The sequence below is a fragment of the Sinocyclocheilus rhinocerous genome, unplaced genomic scaffold (assembly GCF_001515625.1).
Source record: "Sinocyclocheilus rhinocerous isolate Xijiao unplaced genomic scaffold, SAMN03320098_v1.1 scaffold2000, whole genome shotgun sequence".
Classification (NCBI taxonomy): domain Eukaryota; kingdom Metazoa; phylum Chordata; class Actinopteri; order Cypriniformes; family Cyprinidae; genus Sinocyclocheilus; species Sinocyclocheilus rhinocerous.
In genome coordinates this window covers 640,614-664,811 of record NW_015630998.1, presented here as the reverse complement: position 1 = coordinate 664,811, position 24,198 = coordinate 640,614, and the positions used below count along the sequence as shown (strand labels likewise).

Here is a 24,198-nt window from a genome sequence, read left to right as displayed (position 1 = left end):
TCAGCTGTTAGAGTTGATGAAGGAGGGGGAGGATGAGGACAAAGGAGGGAGGAAGATGTTTTAAAGAGCATGCGAGAGTTAGACGAATTGTTAATTTTGTTATGATAGTATGTCCTTTTAGCAGTGGAGACATGAGCAGAGAAGCAAGAGAGGAGTGACTGATACACATTAAGGTCAGTAGGATTTTTTGATTTGCGCCACACCCTTTCAGCATCTCTGAGTTTAGAGTGATGTTTGCGGAGAACATCAGACAGCCAAGGAGCAGAAGGGGTGGTACGACCTGGCCTGGAAGACAAGGGGCAGATAGTGTATAAACAAGATGTAAGAGTGGAGCAGAAAGTGTCAGTAGCACTGTTTAGGGCGAGGAAGCGAAGATGAAACCATAGCAGATAGCCGGGAGGTTTTATTTATTAGTATTTGTTCAAACTCTCTTTATTGATTTAATTTCTTTTTCAATCGAATGGTAAACTTGTGACTGTTATTTTACCCAGAAAATAAAGGCCAAAGGACTGAATTGAAAGCTTTATTTATGGCATTCGAAAAAGGTCAAAATAAGTGAGAAAGGTAATGAAATGATAGTATACCATGACACTGCATTGAAATGGCTACAATGCCTATTGAAGTCCAGCAGATGATGAATCAGAGCTTAGAGGCCTTGATGCATGTTTCTAAGGCAATTAACCTCCAATAGTGTTTGTTTGCACTTTGCAGGATACTGTATGTTGGGTGCTGCTTAATGAAATGAAGATGAAAATCCTTTTGTAAATCAGTGGAATTAGTGCTTAAAGCTCTTAGTGCTTTAAGCTGATGGCCTCATGGTGTTTCTAAAGAACTTTGCTTAATGCTTTCCATTACACTAACGTGAGCTGCCTCAATTAGTGTGCAGGTTGAGTAGGATCTTATTATGGCAGCTCAAGACTCTGCGCATGTGTGCGCTTGTTTTTTTTGAGAGAGAGAGAGAGAATACCTGAGTCTGCCTTTGAAAACATCATTTGGCATTATTAATAGTCTAATAGTGGCACACTTCTAGTTTCACATTTTCATATCATCTGCTCCAATCAGTGAAGGATTAATATCTTTGACTAATTAACAATAATATTAATGCTGCGTCAAATGAGAATATTATCGTGATAAATCTCTCCCTTGCTGGGTGCAGATGGCAGATTAATTTTCCTGACAATAAACATGTGCTGCAATATGCCACGGAACCAGAACCACAAAACAGACAGGATTTTGCCATACGTCTTTAAAGGGGTTTACAATAAAAGAGTGATACTTTAATTTAAAATTAGGTTATTCTGGTTTCTTCTGCCTATACTTACTAACTCTATACTATATGTATATACAAAATAAAATAATAATCAATAATAAAAATGTTTATTGTTTATACAGGAATAATTTATTTTTATATTAAAATTATATATTTTTAAAAATGTTATTGTTGTGTTGACCAGAATGCCATCACATTAATACTCTTTCAACTCCTCTACTGCCACCTATGGTCGTTATGGTTACTGCAGGCAGTAATTGACATCTGGAAGGAATCCCTGTACTGTAGATATGCATTGTTTTTTGTAGCAGCTGCTTTGTTGGTAGACTGAAGAATTCTTACAACCAGCTTTCTTTTTATGTAAATCAAATCCCAAATTAAGTTTTACAGCACATCCTGTGTTGCTTGTATATGCATGTTCACTGCTTACACTAACTTGTCTGTATTAATCATCCATAGGGCCTTTTATCTGGATAAATCGAACCTTCCCCCGAGCTCGGCTCCCAAAGCAGCCTTCATAGACAAGGTATGTGCCATTACTCACTATACAATCTGCCGGGACTTGTGGGAAATCTGTGTTTATGGCAGTACAGTGAAGCTAGTTATTTATTGAATGCATTTATTGATTCTCAATAATGAAAAAGGAACCTGCTAAGTTCTGTCATTAATTGCTCACCTTCATGTCATTCTAAACCCATATGTGACCCTACTTTGTAAATGAGTTGTTCTTTTGAATCAGTTCTTTTCAGTGAAGCAGTTGATCTAATTCACAAACCAGACTGAATGATTCATTCACGAATCTGACTGATTCGGTCCTCCACAGCAGTTCACAAAGTCAAAGCTCACTTAAAATGATTTATTTGTTTGTTTATTAATTAATTAATTTTTTTTTATTCATTTGTTCATTGATTCATTTGTTTTAAGAGCTTGGTCACTATATGGACTGTCATTGTTTGGAAAAGCATGACAATTCTAGATGTTAAAATGTTTCTTTTCATGTTTCACAGATGAAGGCAAATTATATGTACATTTGTGTCTATATGTATAGTATATGTCTTCAAAATAAAGGCTCTTTATTGGCATTGATGGTTCTATGAAGAAACTTGAACATCCATGGAACCTTTTCATTGCACAAAAGGTCCTTTATAGTGGAAAAAGGGTGTTTGGATTATTAAATTATTCCTTATGCTAAGTAAAAATGGGTTCTTTTATGCTATCGCATGTGAAACCTTTCTACTGGAACTTTTATTTTTCAGACCATGGGTTTGGAACATCAGAGTGTGATTAAATGATAACAGAGTTATAATTTTTCGGTGAGCTATCCCTTTAATATGGAATGTTATTGTAATGTTATTCTATTACTCTCTCTCTTTGTAGCTGATGCGTCCTCTGAATGCTCTGGATGAGTTGTACAGACTGATGGAAAGTTTTATCTCGTGTCGGCGGACGGCCGCGTGCCAGTTCACAGCCTGTGGAGCGTCTGGAGTCGGGCTGCTCACCGTGGCCTCGGAGCTGTGCAGCCGCCTGGGAGCTTGTCACATCGTCATGTGTAACAGCGGAGTACACCGGTCAGCCTGGGTTACACACACATACACTCACCCTCCTTTCCCTTCTGTCCGACAGGCATCAGGCATTCGCCAGGGACTCTGTCTAAGTGGAACGCTTCTGTTTTTTCCTCCCCTGTCTTTTTTCCTTTCTGTCTGTAGCTTGGAGCAATTTACTTCCTGTCACTTATGTCTTTTATCCTGTTTTCTTCTCTGCAGCCTCAATCTTTCTTCAGTTTTGGCGAGGTTTTTTTGTTTTTTTTCCTCTCTTCAGTCTCTCCTCCTCGTACCATTTAATATTCAATTTCCTCTTTTGTATGAATACGTAATAATCCTCATTACATGCTCATGTATCATTCCATAAATACACTTTCTCTGCACTAATCATTCATCCAAAGCAATTATGAATATTCAGCATCTCAGTTCTACATTTAGAAGGTCTCACTTAATCCGTCTTTTCAGAGATGGTCCAGACAGCTCTATTTCTCTAAGGGTTCTTTTGTGAATCTTAACTGAAGGGACATATTTTATTCAATTCAAGGCCACTTTTAGTATCACCCAGAGCTGATGTACTTCTTTCACGAAACCAACAGTTCAACAGTTCTTTTGTTATTCATTTTCAGTTTCAAGTCTCTCTGTGTATCAGTGCCTCATTTCATAGGCCTTGTTATTATGGGGCTTACAATGCAGCACTGTATTAATATTCTGCATATATTCAGGTTTTGTTGAAAACATCTCACTAATATTCAAAAGTCTGGGTGTGGTATGATTTTTTTCTAATGTTTATTTCATTTTAAGTCACTTATTTTGGCTTAGGCTGCAATTTTTTTAATCAAAATACATATTACAGTTAATTTTATTACAATTTAAGATAATTTCTCAATTTTAATATATTTTAAAATGTAATTTATTCCTGTGATGCGACGCTGAATTTTCAGCGGCCATTACTTCAGTCTTAAGTGTCACATGATCCTTCAGAAATCATTCTAATATGCCGATTTGCTGACCAAGAAACATTTCTTATCATCAATGCTGAACTTCTGCTTGATACTTTTGTGGTGACTGTGTTATATATCTTTTTACAGGATTCTTTGATCATTTATTTGATTGATTTTATACCTTCTTATTTGAGAGTCTTTGCTATCACTTTTGATCAATTTAATGCATCCTTGCTGAATAAAAGTATTGATTTCAAAAACAAAAACCTCAATGACCCCCAAACTTTTGAACAGTGGTACATATTATACTGATTGAATGTTAAGCATTCAAAATAACCAACAATGATGACGTAATCAAATAGTCGCATAATTAATTTTAATAGGTTTTCATTCAATCCATTGGTTGAATATGAATTGAATTGGCCACAATACACAGGAAGTTGACCTGGAATTTAAATTGAAATAACAGAAAGTGAAGGTAATGGCATTCATGGAAATTGTGTTCTTCCACCCTTTAAGACCTGTAAAACATTTTTAATCTTTGCTAAACATTATTTAATTAGTTAATTAGTTAAGTGGTTAAAAATTACACTTAGAGAAATATACATTTCTTGGAATTTCAGTTTGGTTATAATTCTACTTTCCTACTTAAATTCATATTTGAATTACAATTCTAATTTCTGTTTACTACGTCAGTTCAAGCTCAATTGAAATTCAGGAAAGACATTCTCAATAGGAATTCTGAATTGCACACAACCATGGCATTTACCCCACTATTAACGCACAATCTCCTTGGACAACAGTTTCTTTGGCCACTGAAATTTGTGTCTACTTTTCTTAGCAATTTGAAAGTTGATTGGGACTGTTTTTGAAGTGCAAAGTCAATTCCAAAGATGCCCAGTTAGATTTTAAATCTAGTTTTGACTGGGCCACTCCAGGAAATTACCCTTGTTGTGGGTTTTCTTGTATGCTGTTGAAAGATTTACATTTCTCGCTCGTTTTTAGTTCCTTTTTCTATTTTTCTCATCTTACAAGTTTTTCCTGTTGTTTTTTTACATCTCTGTCTGGAGGACTGCAACTCTTTTAGATTTGATTTCACATTTTTATAGGCCTCTTAGTGGCGTCACTTACTCTTTGCCTGGATACTGAGTTTTGGAGGACAGCCAGTTCTGAGAAGATTTACCTTCGGTCACATTTGTAATAGGGAACTTTACAGTGTGTTGAGAGATATTCATTGGCATCATTTTTTATATTCTTGCCCTGACTGGGAATTTTCAAGACCTTTGTCACAAATCTGCTTGGAAAGATCTTTCACCTTCATTTGACCAAATAAATAGGGGTGTTCCCAAAGAGGGTGAGATAATTTGTTAACAACTACTTAACAGAAGCAGAATCCCTAAGCAACTGCATAAAATCGCCAAATCATGGCTTTTTTCTTTAGCTTTCATTTGGAATTTGTTTTGTAAAATGTCCATGTGTTGTTATTCTGCTATTAATTCTCAAGATGTGGAAAAGAACAGGAGGATGTTGACTTTTTATTAGCACTGTATGTTGCTGAAATGGTATTTCAACCTCAATTTCAAGGCCTTACACATGGCAACAGACGCACATGCATGCTGCTATTTGAGTGGCACTTTACTGCAGTGTATTGGATAAAAGCAGCATGAAATGTTCACAGCATTTTGTGTGTTGGTTTGGGTGTGACTAACTCACATTTGTACGCCATGGCAATTACAGGCCACATCTCAGCTTTAGTGAAGCCGCAGGTGCTCAGACCTGCCACGGATATGGTGAATTCAGTCTTGTTTACCCCTCTAAACATGCCTTCATCAAACAAACTCTCTCTTTATTTAACCTGCTTTTGCTCATAACCAACCGATAGTTCCAGATAATTCTGTGTGAAACATAGTTTGGGGCATTTTTTCATATTTATAGTTTGTTTCAAGCCCGTTTTTCTCAATAGTAGCTAAATTGAAGTTGCATTAAATAGGTTTAGGCAGGAAATGTGTTGTATTGCTTGCAAGATGTACGTAAGAGTTGATTAATTAATTCCATAGAGTAGAATTTCAGATGGCATAAACTGGCGTAAATGAAAATTCTGTCTTCATTTACTTCTCCCTCGTGTTGTTCCAAACCTATATGAGTTTCTATCTTCTGTTAAAAGAAGATAAAAGAAGATATTTTGAAGAATACGAGTAACCAAACAGTTGATGGATCCCACTGACGTTCATAGTATGGAAATAAATACTATGGATGTCAATAGAGACCATCTACACTTTGGTTGCAAACATTCTTCAAAATGTCTTACTTTTTCAGGTTTGAAACAATGAGTAAGTGATGACAGAAATTTTCCTTTTTGGGTGAACTATCCCTATAATAAAACACCCAGTATGCATGTTATGCAGAGCATCAGCATTTCATAATGTGCTCCTATTTATGTACCCTTTTGTCTGCCAAACGGCTTCAATCAACAGACAAAATGTGCCAGTCCCTGCTTTTAATGAAATTAAATAGTTGCAGAGAGGCACAAGCTCTGCTTTAAAGTGCTCACCTGCCAAATGTGGCTGAAGCTAAGTGAGAGCTGATGTTTATTTTATGGCTAAATTTCTTTCGCTAAGGTGTTGCAGATGTCCAATTTCAATATAAAGTTGTTCTAAATGTACTGGTTCCCTCCAAAGTGGGAGAGTAAGAACATAGTTAAAAGTGGGCATATAATGAGAAATCACATTTTCCTTGACATTTTGAAGTACTGTAAATGTGTTCGGTGCACTATGAAAACACAGAATGACAGATTTCTTGAACTTCCTTAACTTTTTGGTGTCAGACATGTGAATGTATTCACATGTTGATGAAACAACAGCATTGTTCAGAAAAACAGCAATGAGCTGATATGAAATAAACAGGAGAGATACTGTTAAAGGGATAGTTCAAGCAAAAATGAAAATTCTGTCATTTAATTGCTCACCCTCATGTCGTTCCAAACCTGTAAGACCTCTGTTCATCTTCAGAACACAAACGAAGATATTTTGGAGGAAATCCGAGAGCTTTCTGACCCTGCATAGACAGCAACAGAACTACCACGTTCAAGGCCCAGAAAGGTAGTAAGGACATCGTTAAAATAGTCCATGTGACATCAGTGGTTCAACCGTAATGTAATGAAGCTACGAGAATACATTTTGTGCGCAAAGAAAACAAAAATAACGACTTTGTTCAACAATTTCTTCTCATCTGTGTCTTTGTGCAGTTTCTGGCTGTGTAGCACCTACTGCTATTTTTTAATAAGGTTCCCAATCATTTCAGTTCAACTTTAACAGTTTGTGAAGCACATTTCAGCACAAATTATGTTGTGGAACTGTCACACTGTAATGCAGGCTTGGACTTTAATTTAGGAATGAAGCTTTGAAAACTTTATTGAGCCCAACTGTAAACCCAAAAGGATCGAAAAACTGCATTATAACTGTTTTTGACACAAAAAGCATGGACTGACCTCATAGGCAGACCTCATAGGCAGACCTCATAGGAAAAAAATGTAATAGTTAAATTCAGAAACATTCTTTTTTTAGTGTACTTCAACCATCTGTCCTACTCTTGAAGCATGAATAGTTAAATGAAACATTCATGACTCTCTACAGAGCTCCATAAACGTGCTCAAATACCATAATCCCCAACTTGGGATATTTGATCTTTCATTATATTGATCTTTTATGACCAATATCTACTTTCTGTCCCATGTATAGTCTTTCTAGTCCATCTGTACATTCCCAGGGTCACATTTACATAAAGTGTGTAAATCAGACATTCACATCTGCTGGTTGTAGGTTGCTTAATGTGTAGCGTATAGCAGTCCTCCCTTAAGAATACCACACACATTTGATGAGTCTCTTCCACATTTTGTATGTCAGCAGAAGAGTTCAGAACGCTTTTTTATAAAGAGCCAATAAATGCTGTCACACAGGTCTTGCCTCGGGCAAGTTGGCTCAGTATTAAGCCAGCTTTGATACGCTATGGCTAATATTACACAGCAGTGTGTGGCTCCTGCTGTGGATCCCACCTCTGCTGTGATTGCAAAGCATTTCTGATCTTCCCCGTAGATGTGTCTCACTTTAAAAGGCTTGTACAGATGTATTGGAAAATTTAAAGATTCATTCACCCCAAAATTAAAAATGTGTCATTATTTTTTATAAGAAAAGTGTTTCTTGTCCATACAGTGAAAATCAGTGGAGTCCAGTGTTGTTTTGAGCCCAATGTTCTTCAAAATATAGAAATAAAATATTATCCAAGAGCACATGTGGTACTTCAAAACAAAAATGTGTTCTACAGAAAGGCTACAAAATGCAAACAATTATAAGTGTGAGAAATAAAATGCCTGGTTGTGTTGTTTTTTTTTCTCATGAGGAAGGATCCATTATAATTGTTTGCTTTTTAATATATCTTTTATGTTCTGGTGTAATGAATAATTTGTTTTGCCCATTAAATCTTAAGCCTTCCATAGGCTTGATCAAAAAAAAAAAAATATATATATATATATGGATTTTAAACACAATTTGTTTAATTTAAATAATAATAATAATAATAAAAATTGCATTCTGTAATTTATTAAAATAAAGCTGAAAAAAAAAATATATAAATATTAGATAACAAAACTGCCTAGGCAACTGTCAGATATAAGTTGAAGTTGAGTAATAAAATTACTAAAATTGAATAATTAAAAATAAAAGTAAAATAAAATAAAAATAAATTAAAGTATTATTAAAATATAAAAAAAACTAATAAAATCACAAGCACAACAATTACTAAAACTCAAAGTAAAATTAAAAAATAAAAACATAAGAATAAAAGCTAAATCAAAATAATTAAAGGTGGGGTATGTATTTTTTCAAAAACGTTTTAGAAAACTGAGTCGGGCCAAGTACCAAAACAAACTTGTAGCCAATCAGTAGTAAGGGGCGTGTCTACTCATGATGTGGAGGGTGTCTACACTGGACACGGCAATTGTCGTGCCGCGCCGCAACAGCTAAACAGCTAAAGTCTGTCTACAGTGGACGCGATAAAGCGACCGTTGAAAATCATTTGAAATTTGTGTCAACACGTCATAAATAGAACGCAGCAGCAGTTTTCTGTCGGGGATTTGTCGTGTCACGCCGCGCCGCATCCAGTGTAGCCAGCATCACTGATTATAATGAGTTCGATAGTATTTTGTCGCGCTGCGGCGCTCGCGTCCGGTGTAGACACGGTGTAACATTGGTTTTGCTTTGTTTCACAGAACTAATCGTTGCCTGGGTTGCGTACGTATGTGTGGGGCGGAGCTATCAAAATAGGGGTGAGACCCTTTTGGGGTAGGGGTGTGTTTCTTTTGGTGATTTCAAATGTCAACACTGGCTACCAAAAATCACTTACCCCACCTTTAATAGTATAATAAACTTAGCAAAAAAAAGATAATATAAAATATAAATATTAGATAAAAAAAAACTGCCTTGGCAACTGTCAGAAATAAGTTGAAGTATTGAAATTACTAAAACTGAATAAATAAAAATAAAAGTAAAATAAAATAAAAATAAAAGTATTATTAAAATGTAAAAAAATTATAAAATGACAAGCACAACCATTACTAAAAATCTAAGTAAAATAAAAAACAAATTATAAAATTATATTAAAAATATAAGAATAAAAGCTAAATCAAAATAATTAATAGTAAATAATAATTAATAATAAACTCAGCTTTCTCAGGATACTGTATAATTTTGTAAAATCCAAATAATCTTTACAGATCTTTATTGGAAAATATCGGATATTACAAATATCGTAGTGTCTATTTACACTAACTCCGCCCACAAATATGTGATTGGGATAGTCAACACTACAAAAGACGCTCATCAAACAACAGTTCCAGTGGCATAGATGGTAAAGCATGTGCTTTATGATGCGATCGACCCGAGTTCGAGATCGCCATTTGCAGAACTTTTTTTCTCCCTTTTCAAATCTCATATCACATCGGAAAGGCATTTATTTTCAATAAAAATAAAGGAAATAATCAAAAAGTTGAAAATAAAGTATCGGGTAGGGTTAGGGTAGGTGTAGGGAGGGCTTTATTGTCCCAATAAGGTGGCATCCATAAGAATTTGAATTAAAATGATAATTTACACTCAATACGTTATTATTGCATACTGTTTTATAATGTACTACAATACTGAGGTGCAGATTTGCAATAAGTAGTACTATTTGCAATAAGTAGTATAAATAGCAGAAAATCCTGCTAATTTAACATAGTGTAAATAGAATCTATAGCTATTTGCACTGTATAAATAGCATATTGTTAAAAAAAACTACTATTTTCACTTAGTGTAAATATAATCTGTTGCTTATTTACACTTAGTGCAAATAGCCGCTGCCTACAAATATTTACAAATATTTGTTAAAAAGCTGGAAATAAAAGTGTCAGAGTCCGTGTCTTATTATTGTCTTAGCCTTCCCAGTGTGACCTAGTTTCTGTCTCCCCTTTGATTTCGTCATTTGATTCACCTGTGTCTCATTAATTATCCTCATGTGCCTCCCTATCTAAGTTCTAGTCTGTCCTGTGTTCCGATTTTGTATATGTCTACTGTCTACGTGTGTCATCTGCCTACCTATTTGTGGATTTACCTTCATGTGGATTATTAAAGACTATTTGCCTTCATCATCTCCGTGCGTGGTTGTTCTACACCGTAGCGTGACAAAAAGCAGTTGACTATAGCCCTATTCGGACTGGATTAGTTTTACAAGGGTAGATGGAATAATGTTAATTTACCACAGGACGTCTGTAATATTAATGGCCAATTCGGACGGGATAAGAAATCTCCGTAAAACTACCACAAGTGGGAGGGGTAACTCGATTTACGCACCGCCGTCACCTCCCTGTCATCATATGCATGCTGCATCGATCGATTTATTAATTAAATTATGATTGGATTCTGTTTGCAATAGGCACTTACCTAAAGCTAACAGAAGTTTTGTGCTTTCGACCTTCTTTTTCATCTGAATGGTATGTGTTGTCATGTGCAGAAAACATTCGAGGTTTGCCACAGACTTGTCCCACCGCCTAGAACGCAACTGAATGCTTCTTCAAGCATGGAAAAAATGTGGAAAACTACTTTTAAATAGAAAATTACGAATATTTACGCACATATTTACATCTGGTCTATTCGCACTGGATTAGTATTACCTGAGGTAATTCTTCCGGACCTTTTTACAGAAGGTAAAAGTCGCCGTAATCTTGACTGACATCATCCGTAATGATTACTGAGATGGCACATTTGGACGGGACTAAAATCACTGAGAAGCTCTGGTAAAAATTACTTTACCCCACCTCTCCATGTAAAATGAATCCTGTCCGAATAGGGCTTATGAGAGGGCGTTTCTTTTTCTTTCTTTCTATATAAATAAAACTAAAAAGACGCAGGTTTTCTTTTACTGGTTTTACCATAAACTACCAACCACATAACCTCAAAAAAGTGTTCTTCCGTGATGCTTTCTTCACTGCTAGTCATGTGGAGGTCAAAGTGGTGTATGACGTGAGATTATAAGGCCCTTTGCACTTACTTCCAAGCATTCCCTTAAGCAATTAAGTAACAGTAGGAATGCTACGGCTGAGAAGAGAAGGGACAGCTCAATCAGCCGTAAAACACTGAGGATCAATTTCGGGGTGTAGTTTGCTATCGTAAAGAGGTCACACAGTGCCCTTGACACTCAGTATATGTGTGTCTATCAGAGTAAAGGAAACGCATAAATCAAGCCCACACTTTAGCGAGATTCACCTCTCTTTGCTGCATCATGATATGTCCTTGAAGTTTAAAATGACTATGAATGTGCGATATGTGTGAGGAACACTGGTGATTGGTGACTCTGAAATCTTTGTATCATATTTTTTTCTCGATTATAAATCAAGAGGATCGATCTGTGAAATGCAATTGAGGGTAAAATACACCTTAGCGTCAGGTGAATTTCTACATAGTCAGCAGTTTGCCAGAAAGAAACCCATTTGTTGCCAAGGGCAAACAATCAAAGAGTGAAACATGGCAAAGAATCCTGGTGCGTTTTTTATAAAGACAGAAAACAAATCCATCACCTGGTAAGTTTCATATATTCTATCATAGCTAGACTAGTGAATATCTTCATATGGAGATCAAGTAAGAAAAAGCCTTTTTCTTGAGCCAAAGGTCAGTACTGTTCTCACTTCAGAAGAACTGAATGATTGAATTCACAGATGAGAGCCATATAACACATCTGACACCTCTGCCTGTGAACACATATATATATATATATCACCAAAAATGAGATGGAAATGTCAGGCTGATGCATCATGGATATAGACAGTTTGACAGTGGACAAGCTATTAAATAACCAAATATCTTTTCTCTGTTACAGCTCACCAGTTTTAAACAGTCTCCCCACAAGTGTAAAAACATTAGCAGTGTCAGTTATTGATTTTTTCATGATTGCTTTGTTGTTTATCAGATCTTCACTCGTGTTCTTGGTAATCTAAAATCAGTTTGGTATCTCTCTAAATAAGTCATCATTTAGATTGGTAATTTGGATTAGGTCTTATTGACCCAGACACTGCTCATTGACTTTGTCAAGTGGTACCTCATAAAGCTCTTTTGGCCTCTCTTTTGGAAAATGAGAAATCAGATTTTTTTTATAATGTTTGGAAATAAATGAATTCAGTGCACTATGAAAACACTCTAACTTTCAAAAAATTTCGCTCTAGTCTGAAAAACAATTTAAAAGAATATGAATAAATAAAAATATTCAGTTTTGCTAATTGGTATGTAGTTAACTTGCCACTAAACTCTGTTATTATGCAGAATTATAAAGAGAATTATGTTCTATTTTATGTTCTTTGTTAGTTTAGTTTTATTATTTTCAGTGTCTTCTAGTTTTTTATATCAGTTTATTACATTTTTATTTTAGTTTTAGTTCTATTGTAATTTTAGCATTTTAGCACTGCCAAAGTTGATGTGTTAAACTAAATGAAATAAACATTCAGTTTTGCACATGGATATTTAGTTAACTTGTGATAAACATGGTTATTATAGTTTTTAATATCATTATTATAATTCAGTTTTTATTTCTATTTTATGGTCTATGTTAGTTTAGTTTTTTCAGTGTTAACTATTTTTTAATCTATTTCAGTTTGTTTTTGTTTTAGTTTTAGTTTCATTATAAGTTTAGCATTTATCACTGCCAATGTTAATGCGTTGAACTAAACTAAATAAAAACATTCAGTTTTGCACATGGATATCTAGTTAACGTGTTACTAAACAGAGTTGTTATAGTTTTGAATTATAGTAATTTCAGTTTTTATTTCTTGTATGATCTATGTTAGTTTATTGGTAGTATTTTCAGTGATTTCTATTTTTTATTCTATTTCAGTTTGTTTTTGTTATAATTTTAGCATTTTAGCACTGCCAGTGTTAACTTGTTAAATTAAACTAGATAAAAAATTCAGTTTTGCACATGGATATCTAGTTAACGTGCTACTAAACATGGTTGTTGTAGTTTTATTTATTTATGTATTTATTTATTTATTTAGTGTCTTATTTTTTAAATTATTATTATTATTATTATTATTATAGTAATTTTAGGTTCTATTTTATGTTCTGAGTTCAGTTTTGGTAATTTCAGTGTTTTCTATGTTATACTATTTTATTTATTTATTTATTGTTTCAGTTTATTTAGTTTTTATTTTAGTTTTACTTTCATTATAATTGTAATATTTTAATACCACAAAAGTTAATGTATTAAACTAAACTGGTACAGTTAATAAACTGGCATTTTCATCTAGTGGCAAAAACTGTTTATTGTGAGTGGTTTATAAAAGGTTTTATGTTTTATATTATGGCATGTATCAAGAAACTACATTTAATTCAATTAATTTAGTTTTGGAGTAATGAAAAGCAAGAAAAGCCCCCATTTCCCCAGTGTTCCAACTGTCTTCCTTTAAATTTCTTAAAATCAGCCAATCAGATTAGAGCTTTTTGTGTTTAGAAGGTGCTTTCTAGTTTTGTGCGTCAGATGGTTATGGAAAGGGGTGCCATCTAGTCTTATTGACCCAGACACTGTACATCAACATGTCTAGTAGTAGCTCATAAATTTATATTGGCTTTTGATTGGAATTCTCTGGTTTATTTTGTCCTGATTGGCTCCTTTCCCTCTCATATCTGGTGGTCACAGTCTTTTAGAGACTTCATGCTTATGGTTCACCTTGGGGGATGTTTATCGGTCTCTTGGGACTGTTCACATTGAATGCAGTGGAGTGTATGACTCTCACACCTGTTTGGCCACGCTGCCCTTTGACTGTCCGTTCAAATGTTAATGGGATGTGAGTGGCAGACACATGTTCTCAGAGAATGAAAGTGCATGTCACGCTTCATCACGCTGGAATGACAGCACATCTGACAGGTCTTCCTGTTAGCCAGGCGTTGGCACAGACAGATGAGACATCAACCTGGGCCGCACAAGCTTGTTAAATGCCTTGGATCTGTCCTCCTCCTCCATGCTGTAATCAGAATTTAGTCATATTTATTAAGCTTCTCAAATTTTTTAAATTCAATTATTAAAATCATCTTTGCATAATTAATTACATTAGAACATGGCTAGTGGAATGTGATCTCTGATAAAAGGCGCTTTTTTCTCCTCGACTGTAATTATCCCTCTCGTTTTTGCTATTGCTGCAATCAGCATCTGAGCACTTTATGACATATTTGATTAAGAGTTATGGTCTTACTTTATAATGTGGGATTTATGGTGCTAAATGCTGATCTGTAGTTTACTGTCTGTCTTGCAGTTGTACTCTGAGTGTCACGCTGGAACAGGCCGTTCTTCTGGCCCGCAATCACGGCTTGCCCCCACGATGCATCATGCAGGCCACTGACGTCATGAGGAAGCAGGTATGTTCTGCTGTTTCTTTAGCACTTTTGGCCCTGTAGACTTTTAGACGAGTTTGTTTACTTTGTCCACTAACAATGTCCAACAGTGTATGTACAGTACCGTTGAAGGGTCATTAAGATTATTTTAATGTTTTGAAACAAGTCTCTTATGCTGCAAGACTGCATTCATTTGATAAAAAATACAGTAAAAATTGTGTAATTGTGATATATATATATATATATATATATATAATTTTATCATTAAACAACACATCTCCAATGATGAAATGTGTGTAACATTTTGTGACATTTTAAACATTTTTAATAAATAAAATGGCAGACTTTTTAGTAATTTCATAGAGAGCATTTTATGTATTCAAAATACACAACATAAATATTTATTTTACTTTTTACATTATTAAAAAAAAACTTTTAATGTGATCTTCATATAAAAAAAATATAAATGCTGAAATCTGTTAGTTTTAATATAAATGTTGATAAAAGTTTGAAGAAATACCTTATTACTGTTAGCTCTCTGCAGAATGGACCATTTTTATGATTTTATAAACCCATGGTTTCTCATTTGTGACCCTTGACCACAAAACCAGTCATAAGGGTCAGTTTTTAATCGAAATTAAGACTTATACATCATCTGAAAGCATATTCATTCTAATGTAGTCAGAGATAAAAGTACATATTATGTGACCCTGGACCACAAAACCAGTCATAAGGTTAAAATTTAGATTTATACATCATCTGAAAGCTGAATAAATTAGCTTTCCATTGATGTATGGTTTGTTAGGATAGGACAATATTTGGCAGACTATTTGAAAATCTGGAGGGATTTACTGTGTCAGTTTACTGTGAGATTTGCAAAAAAAAAAATCAAAATATTGAGAAAATCGCCTTTAAAGTTGTCCAAATGAAGTTCTTAGCAATGCATATTACTAATCAAAAAATTAAGTTTTAATATATTTACAGTAGGAAATTTACAAAATATCTTCATGGAACATAATCTTTACTTAATATCCTAATGATTTTTGGCATAAAAGAAAAATCTATAATTTTGACCCATACAATGTATTTTTGGCTATTGCTACAAATATACCCAAGCGACTTAAGACTGGTTTTGTGGTCCAGGGTCATATTTAAAGTTTCTACTGGGAAATTCATTTATATGGTTTGGTTTTGAAGTGCCATTTCCAGCAGAGAAAAATATGAGCTAATATCTACCTCTGCTTTTAATGTTTTCTGAATTGTACTGACCCAGTTAATTTATTGGGAATTACAGTTGCAAAAAATATCCAAACATCAGGCCACCGTGTTCCTTTTCGAGGAGGATTTATTTTTATCAAAGGCCTGTTTAATTATTTTGGGAAACGTAACAAGCTTAACTGCCTTGGTGTGCGTTCTCTCATTCCAGTTTCTCTACATGGCTATTAGCACAAGCTCTTCCTCCCTCTGGTTAGCCAGTCTGGAAGAAGGAGGATAGACGCTCATGAAATTAAGTCTCCCTACCTTTCATTTAGAAAGTGGAAGATTGTTAGTCTTTTTCTACCCATTTTCACCCTAGCCTTGAAGCGTCCTTCATGAAGTTATGGATGAAACTGACAAGGTCTGCTCTTTTGATATCATTAAGCTCTGTGAGACTTGTATAATAGAGGGCTTGGATGGCTGCTGTGTCAACTCTGAAGAAATGAAACTTCAAGGTGGCCCTGAGTCATGAGAGGCAAAGACTAGAGAGCCCTTGACAGTAACTCAGTCACGTCGAGACAGATAACTTTCAAAAGAGTACATTAGGGCAGTCTTTCTCATATCAGGGGCATCGGCCAATGTGTGCTCCATGCCTTCCACTTCTGCTGCCTTTTATACATTTACTGTGAGTTTTAATTTTTATTTAATAATAAAATTAGTAATATATTAATAAATAATATTTACTAAAGTTTTTTACTTTATTTTAAATAAATGCATGATTGATTTAAATAAAATGTATTGTTAATAATTATTAATAATAAATGTATGCATATATAAATAATTGATTTGCACATACATCATTATTCCCACGAATTCCACTTCTTATGCTATTTATGCATTTACTGTCAATTTTTAATCATTATTTAATAATAAAAGTAGTAATAAAATAATGTCAGTATTTTTATGTATTTAAAGTAATTTTAAATAAATACAATTACAATTAATTAAAATGTAATTAATAATAATTATTAATAATAAATTGATCGATATATTTAAATGATTGATTTGCATATATATATATATATATATATATATATATATATATATATACACACACACATATACATATATAGTAATTAATTATTAAATAAATAAAAATAAATGGTTAATTTAATCATTCTCATTTTAAGACTATATAATCTGTGATATTAATATTTTTTAATGTTTGATTTTAAAGACCCTTTTGTTTAATTTTATGATGAGGTCACTGCTTGATATCTGATGTTAAATATGAAGCAAGGGAGAAAAAAAAAATGAAGCAAGAAAGCGTTGAAAACCACTGCATTAGGGAACAGGTCATTCATAGGTCAGGCCATTAAAATGTATGTAGGAAAACGACTTTATAAGTAACTTTATATTTAACTTTCACCTGAGGACAGCCATACTTTTTTATAATATATATTTGCATTTCACCTCTGATTTTAAAACTGCTGAATTTATAATGCGTTTCAGCATATAATATGTGATGTTCTGGACCGCCTCTGGGCGATGACTCCTTACCTGTGCCGTCCAGGCTCTGAAATGACTTTATGAATATAAAAATGAGCTCCCCCTGGCTGACTATTTATTATTACTCACCGTAATTCGTACCTCACAGCAAGACTTAAAAGAGACTCATCCATCATAATGCCTGGAACTCATTGAGGAACAGAAAGGGACACGGACGAATAGCTCCATCATGCAGTTTCTGTGTATAAACACTAAACTGCTGAACTGCCAAAATGAGTTAACCATATTTTTAGAGAAGTGACTGTTAAAAAAAAAGATTATCAAGAGGATGAATAATCTTCTCGGTGTCTGTGGTCAACTACCCTTTGTGTTCTTGCCCTCTCATATCTCAGTTCTTCTCCTCGATGTCCAGCCGTATCTTTTAAAGTCCCAGGAAAGCAGTAGGCGAAGCGTGTGCCTCTGGTGGTGTAATTGCTGATGTTATCAGGATATTATAAGGGTCTGACCATGGCTGAAGCACTCACCAGTCAACAGTGTTGACGCTGAAGCTCTGCACTCACAATCACAGCTGTTTATGCGGCAGTAACGTCCCCCGCTGCTGATCTCGCCCGCAACAGACGCACCTGCCGAGACGCCTCACGTCAAACCAACCTGCAGAGCTATTTGCGGAAACAGCTAATGTTTGTAAAATGTGCAAGATAGATGTTTTCCTTCCTACGTCAAAGCACAGGTGGCCATTTTTCATTTTGACGTGATAGGATTCCGGAGTGAAGATGCTCTCCATTAAACAGTCCTGTGATTCATATAGCATTGGCCATTCATTTAATTGGCTGCATGTAACTTACAGCAAACGACTCTGGATGTTCTTTGAGTATGTATGTTTTATATCCTAATTTACGATTACAAACAAGTCCATCTAACACATCTGACAAGGCCAGTGTTCGTGAACTGTGACGACGGATGCGGCTTGTAAGTCACAGGTTCAGCTGGCTGGCAGGACTCTGCCGCTGCTTTTTTTACTATGAAATATGAGCCACAGCGTCTATGAAGGATGGCAGAGCAGGCTGACTTGGGCAACTGAAGAGGAAAAAACAGATGTTCTGTTCAGAATAGGAAATGATTATATGAATTATTTAATTATTTAAAAATAGAAGAAAAACCAGTGCATATTTTAAAAAGTCATTTTCCTTGGTACAGAAATAGAAGTACATTAAAAGAAATTGGATGATTTAATTTCAGTACATGCATGGTGTTGGGCGTATATTTGTGTTTGACAGCACAAAAACTATTTTACATTATATATGTGACCCTGGACCTCAAAAACAGTCATAAGGGTCAATTTCTCGAAATTGAGATTTATACATCATCTGAATGTATGTATTTATACATCATCTATCATTGATGTATGGTTTGTTAGGATAGGACAATATTTGGCAGAGATACAACTATTTGAAAATCTGTTTTGATATATATACAGTAGGAAATTTACAAAATATCTTCATGGAACATTATCTTTACTTAATATCCTAATGATTTTTGGCATAAAAGAAAAATCGATAATTTTGACCCATACAGTTTTTTTGGCTATTGCTACAAATATACCCAAGCAACTTAAGACTGATTTTGTGGTCCAGGGTCACATATATATGTGTGTGTGTGTGTCTGAAATATACATACATTTCTGATGTAATATATATTAGAATATATATTATATAATATATATTTTTACACATTGCATATAGTATACAGTATATGTTTTTTGACATATTTTATTATATATTCAGATAGCATAAATATATTTCATATAATCTATCAGCCGTGAGGAATTTGTATTTATTATGAATTATTTGTATGAAAACTCAGGCTTTAATGTGTTCATTTATGTTAATTACGTAAATTTTTATATAGCATAATGGAAAAATTAACGCAATTATTCAAGCCTCCTGACCAGTTTGTAAATTAAATCATGAAGAGTTTTTTTTTTACCATCAGCAATTCAAGCTTAAAATAACACGTAATTGCAAAACATTTCCAAACCTCATTAAAGATAAATTAATCTTAGATTAATTATTTGATATATCATGTAATTAATTCAACTAAAATATTTAATCCCAGCCCTAACAAAGCCATTTTAGGTGGATTTGTTTTAATTCCCACTATATTTTCTTTCTTTCAAAATGTACTTTTTTTTACTAATTTTTTTATTTTTATTTTTTTACAAATTTTTTTTTACTTTTTTTTAAGTGGATATTTCATAATACTTCCATAATATACAACACAGCCTAAATGACGCCACTTCTCACCTTTGACCGCCTGGACACAGAATATGTTCATGCTTATTTAAAGAATAACTGTTCTGACTGGCCTGAAAGTCATTTATAATTATGGCTCTTTTTAGGGAGCAAGAGTGCAGAATTCAGCCAAGAACCTGGGAGTGAGAGACCGCACCCCATCAACAGTGCCAAGGTAACCAGAGCGGCCCACACACCACTTTCCTCCATTCCTACACACACACATAATTCCAGTCCCCTCACATTCACACTGTGGTTTTCACTAACCTTTCATAAAATGTGCATGAAATAATTTTAGACCTAAATGCCACGGTTCAAAGATTTACACATTTCAGAAAAATGTTTAGGCCTCCAGAATTATTACAGCACTATATTGACAGGCCTCAAACATTCTGATGAAGGGTTTGCTGTAAACCTCTAAGTGTTTGGAATGGTTGTGGATGAATTTTCATTTTTGGCGAACTATTACGTTAAAGCTATTTAATGTGCAAACTTATTTTTATAACAATTTCATCTGTTTTTTTGTAAGGTCTACTTTTAAAATAATTTAAAGGGATAGTCCACACAAAAATGAAAATACTGTTATCACTCATGTTGTTCCATAAATGAATGAATGAATGTAACTGCAACCTTTTTTCTGAGAAAAAAAGTCAGAATTGTGAGATATAAACTCTGAGTTTATTTATCAAAATTCTGAGTTTACATCTTGCAGTTCTGACTTTTGTCTCTGAATTGTGAGTTCACAATTTGCAATGTATTTTTTTTTTGTTTCTGCCACAGAACAAAAAAAAAGGTAATTACAGCTTTTATCTCACATTTCTTACATTTGTCCTCCAATTGCAACTTCTCAGAATTGCGAGTTTATAATTGCTCATCTCGCGAGTGACTTTATATCTCACAGGTCTCAGAATTGCAAGAAAAATTGTGACATATAAAGTTTTTATTTCATTATTGTTGTTATTATTTTCATCATGTGGCAGAAACAGGCTTCTATATCTCTCTTCTGTGGAACAAAAAAAAAATATATATATTTTTGAAAAATGTTGGAAACCAAATGATGTTGGGTCAGACCGACTTATATAATATGGACAAAAAAAAAAAATACTATGGAAGTCAATAGGACCCTAAACTGATTGCTTACCATTTTTGGGTGGACTATCTCTTTAAGATTGAAGTTTGAAAATCTCCCCGACTTCACAGAATATTCAGCATTTAAATACAACAATATCAACACTGTAATATTTGCATATCGAATTGTTATGAGCTTTTTGTTGCATCTTTTTGCATTCCGAATTGTGCAGAAATTTAAAATCTATAGCTCACCTACAGCTACTGTATAACATGATTTTTTGCTGTCTTGTTAGGGCTGATATTTCTCTCTGCAAATGCAAATTTAGTATAGTAAATGCATGTCTGCTTTTTAAATATCCTTTAGCGTATTAATACGTGGCCCACAGTTTTACTGGAGACAGAAACTCGGGAACAGCTGTTCTGCATTTATTCTTCAAATAAACCACTGCAGTAGAGCCACGTGAAACAAAAGATACAGCATTTTCCCAAATGTGCGCATTATGTTGTATTCATCCATATACGATGAAATTGAACAGAAACCTGGAGTATTAAATTCACAAAACATATTATTTAGCTTCAAATGCATGTCCTCTAGCATCACATTACTGCAGGTATGTGCGAGTGTGTGTGCGTGTGTGTGTGCGCGTGCATAAAAGAGAGAACATGTACGAGAGCCCGACTCTATTTCCTGCAGGAAACCAGAATGAGACATACGTTAAAAACAGACCCACTCCTTCTCTCTCAGCAGGTACAAAACTCCAGCGTAAACTCTAATCTGTCACAGTCACTTGAGGTCTGTAGGGAGATGTACTGTCGCGTGACCCTCAAGACAATGACTCATAGCTTTTCATAGCGTGTTGCATGTGATCATCGCTGCGCGGCTTATGTTTATTTGGCATATAACGAACGCTGCCTAAATCCAAGGATTTGTGTTTAACCTTTTTAAAATTCACTGCAGCTCAGAAGGAAAGTTATTAGCTTGTTTATTACACAAATTTAAGTGTATGTGTTCAGTTTCTTACATCATTTACATAAAAATAACACAATTAATGTCAAATATAGTATTACATCTTGTTGTAACCAGGCACAATGTAACAGTCTATCCACAATGTATGAGAAAATGCAACGTGACATAATCATAATCAATTAGAACACGTGATTTTAAATATACACCATGGGCGGGGCTATTCAACAGTTGTTATGAATCCACTGCAACTTAATTATTTATAACTGTTATAAAATTATGGTTTAAAATAAATGTTTTAAAATTTTAAGTTTTATTTTATTTTTTTAATGGAATTTATACTTTTATTGAGCAAGGATGCACTAAATTGTTAAAAAAAAATGTATTGTTTAAAACGATTTTTATTTGAAATAAATGATGTGCTTTTGAACTTTCTATTCATCAAAGAATCTGGAAAAAATATCAGTGTTTACACAAAAATATGAAGCAGCCGAACTGATTTTGACATTCATAATAAGAAGAAATGTTTATTTAGCAACAAATCAGCATATTAGAATGATTTCTGAAGGATCATGTGACACTGAAGACAGAATTAATACCAACTGAAAATTCAGCTTTGCATCACAGGACTAAATTACATTTTAGAATATATTAAAATAGGAAACTGTTATTTAAATTGCACTAATATTTCGTAATATTGCTGTTTTTACAGTTTAAATAAAATCAACTTTTCAGAGCATAAATGAATTTAAAAAAACAAAACTATACTAAATTAAAAATCTTTAAAATCATTAAAAAAAAATTATAATAAATCTTACCAACCATATATATTTTTACATATATGGTACTATATATATATATTTTTTTTCAAATATTTTACAAATATGTAATATATAAATATTTTATCATTTAAAATAGTTTTTTAATTCTATTAACAGATTGTACAAACTGTGCCAGCCTCCACCTCCTGACGGCGACCCCTGAACCCACGTCTTCAACAGATCTGGACCATCTTTGGTCCAACTCCAGATGACACACACACACACACACTGTCCACGTCATGAGAGCGTCTGGACGTTCACCTTCACTCCTGCTCAGAGGCAGATCTGTCACATCTCAACTCAAAGGATTCACAGCGTAATATCTATTGACTTTTGTCATAGCTTTTTAAAGGCACCATTATTTTTTTATTTCATGCTTTGCTACGGCGCATCTTATTCTAGACCGAAGATCAAACAAACAGTATGTCTGATCTCCCAGCTGCTGTCAAATCATTCACAAAAATAAGAGTGTCAATCACAATGTCTGTTTCAAATAACTTTATTCGTCATGTAAAAAAATTGCAGTGCTTTAGTCTATGTATGTTAAGGCGTAACTTTTGTTTATAGTTCCTATTTGGGCATAGCATCCAAAAGCCTCATTGCAACTGTATGTGCATTTTTATTTCATCTATTTTCATATAAATCTTTAACATATGTATAGGTTTGGCTTTCACATTATTAGGTTTCTCAACTTCGAGTTTATTAACACCATAGTGCATTAAGCTACATGTTGCAGTCTTAGTGCTGCAGTCTCAGTGAATATGGAATGACATACAGTACTGGAACGTTCATACGACACGGTCATCAGTGTTATAGATTTATATATTTGTCACACTTACATAGGTATACAAGTCATTTTGTCTCCACATTTAAAAATAAATCAGTACTCAGGAGTTGTTATATGTTATATTAATGTTGCTTAAAATAACAAATTAATCAATCATTACTATGCAATATTGAGAAACCGTTCTAAACAGGAATTGTTTATTAACTCCACAAGTTCCATTTTGAGAAATGAAGATGTTTTATACAATACATCTGTCTGAATTAATATGCTCTGGATAAAAGCAGCCAGAAGGGAACATAAATTCATGTGAAAATATTACTGTAAAAAAGTTTTCACTGAAAAAGACAGTTATTTATTTTGTCATAAAACTAACCCATTTTGAGATTTTCCAAATACATTTATCTTTTTTTTTTTTTTTTTTACCTGAAAACCAGGTTGATTTCCCCATTATTACAATAAATTGTAATGTCAAATTGTAATTAATTTCAAATAAAAATGTTTAAGAGAAAACGCAATCATCAAAAGCCTTCAGTTTTTGATGGAGCTGTGTGACTAAACATTTATGCATTTAAGACTTTAACAGTGATTTTGATTTAACTTTGTGCTGCAAATCTGTCACAGATCTCTCCAGTGAATGTATTTAGTCTGCGTTTGACAGTATGCATGTGCTGAGTGCACACAAACTCCCAGCTGCTTTATGTGCTGTGCTGTCATCCATCAGATGTGCAGCTGGTATCAGACCAGTTAAAGTCTTCAGGAATCTCACTAATGGCCTCTGTATGTAGGCAACTGTCTTTGACAAACATTGTTTACCTGTCATAATTTCCCCGGGCTCATTGTCACATGCAGTTTTTGTAAATGGTTTCCAGATGTTCTGTAATAACTTAGTGACACTAATATATAGT

General features: G+C 33.9%; 1 protein-coding gene across 1 annotated transcript in view; it reads left to right on the top strand.

Annotated features, from left to right (window-relative positions):
- LOC107741010 (phosphatidylinositol 3,4,5-trisphosphate-dependent Rac exchanger 2 protein-like) overlaps positions 1 to 23,732 on the top strand; it is a 141,176-nt gene extending 117,444 nt beyond the window's left edge. Inside the window, exons 36-40 of the mRNA XM_016553587.1 lie at positions 1,730 to 1,796; positions 2,648 to 2,838; positions 14,575 to 14,677; positions 19,758 to 19,825; positions 22,624 to 23,732. Coding sequence (XP_016409073.1) covers positions 1,730 to 1,796; positions 2,648 to 2,838; positions 14,575 to 14,677; positions 19,758 to 19,825; positions 22,624 to 22,669 — 475 coding nt within the window. The 3' untranslated portion in view covers positions 22,670 to 23,732. The remainder of the gene's footprint in view (positions 1 to 1,729; positions 1,797 to 2,647; positions 2,839 to 14,574; positions 14,678 to 19,757; positions 19,826 to 22,623) is intronic.
- Positions 23,733 to 24,198: the final 466 nt, after the last annotated feature.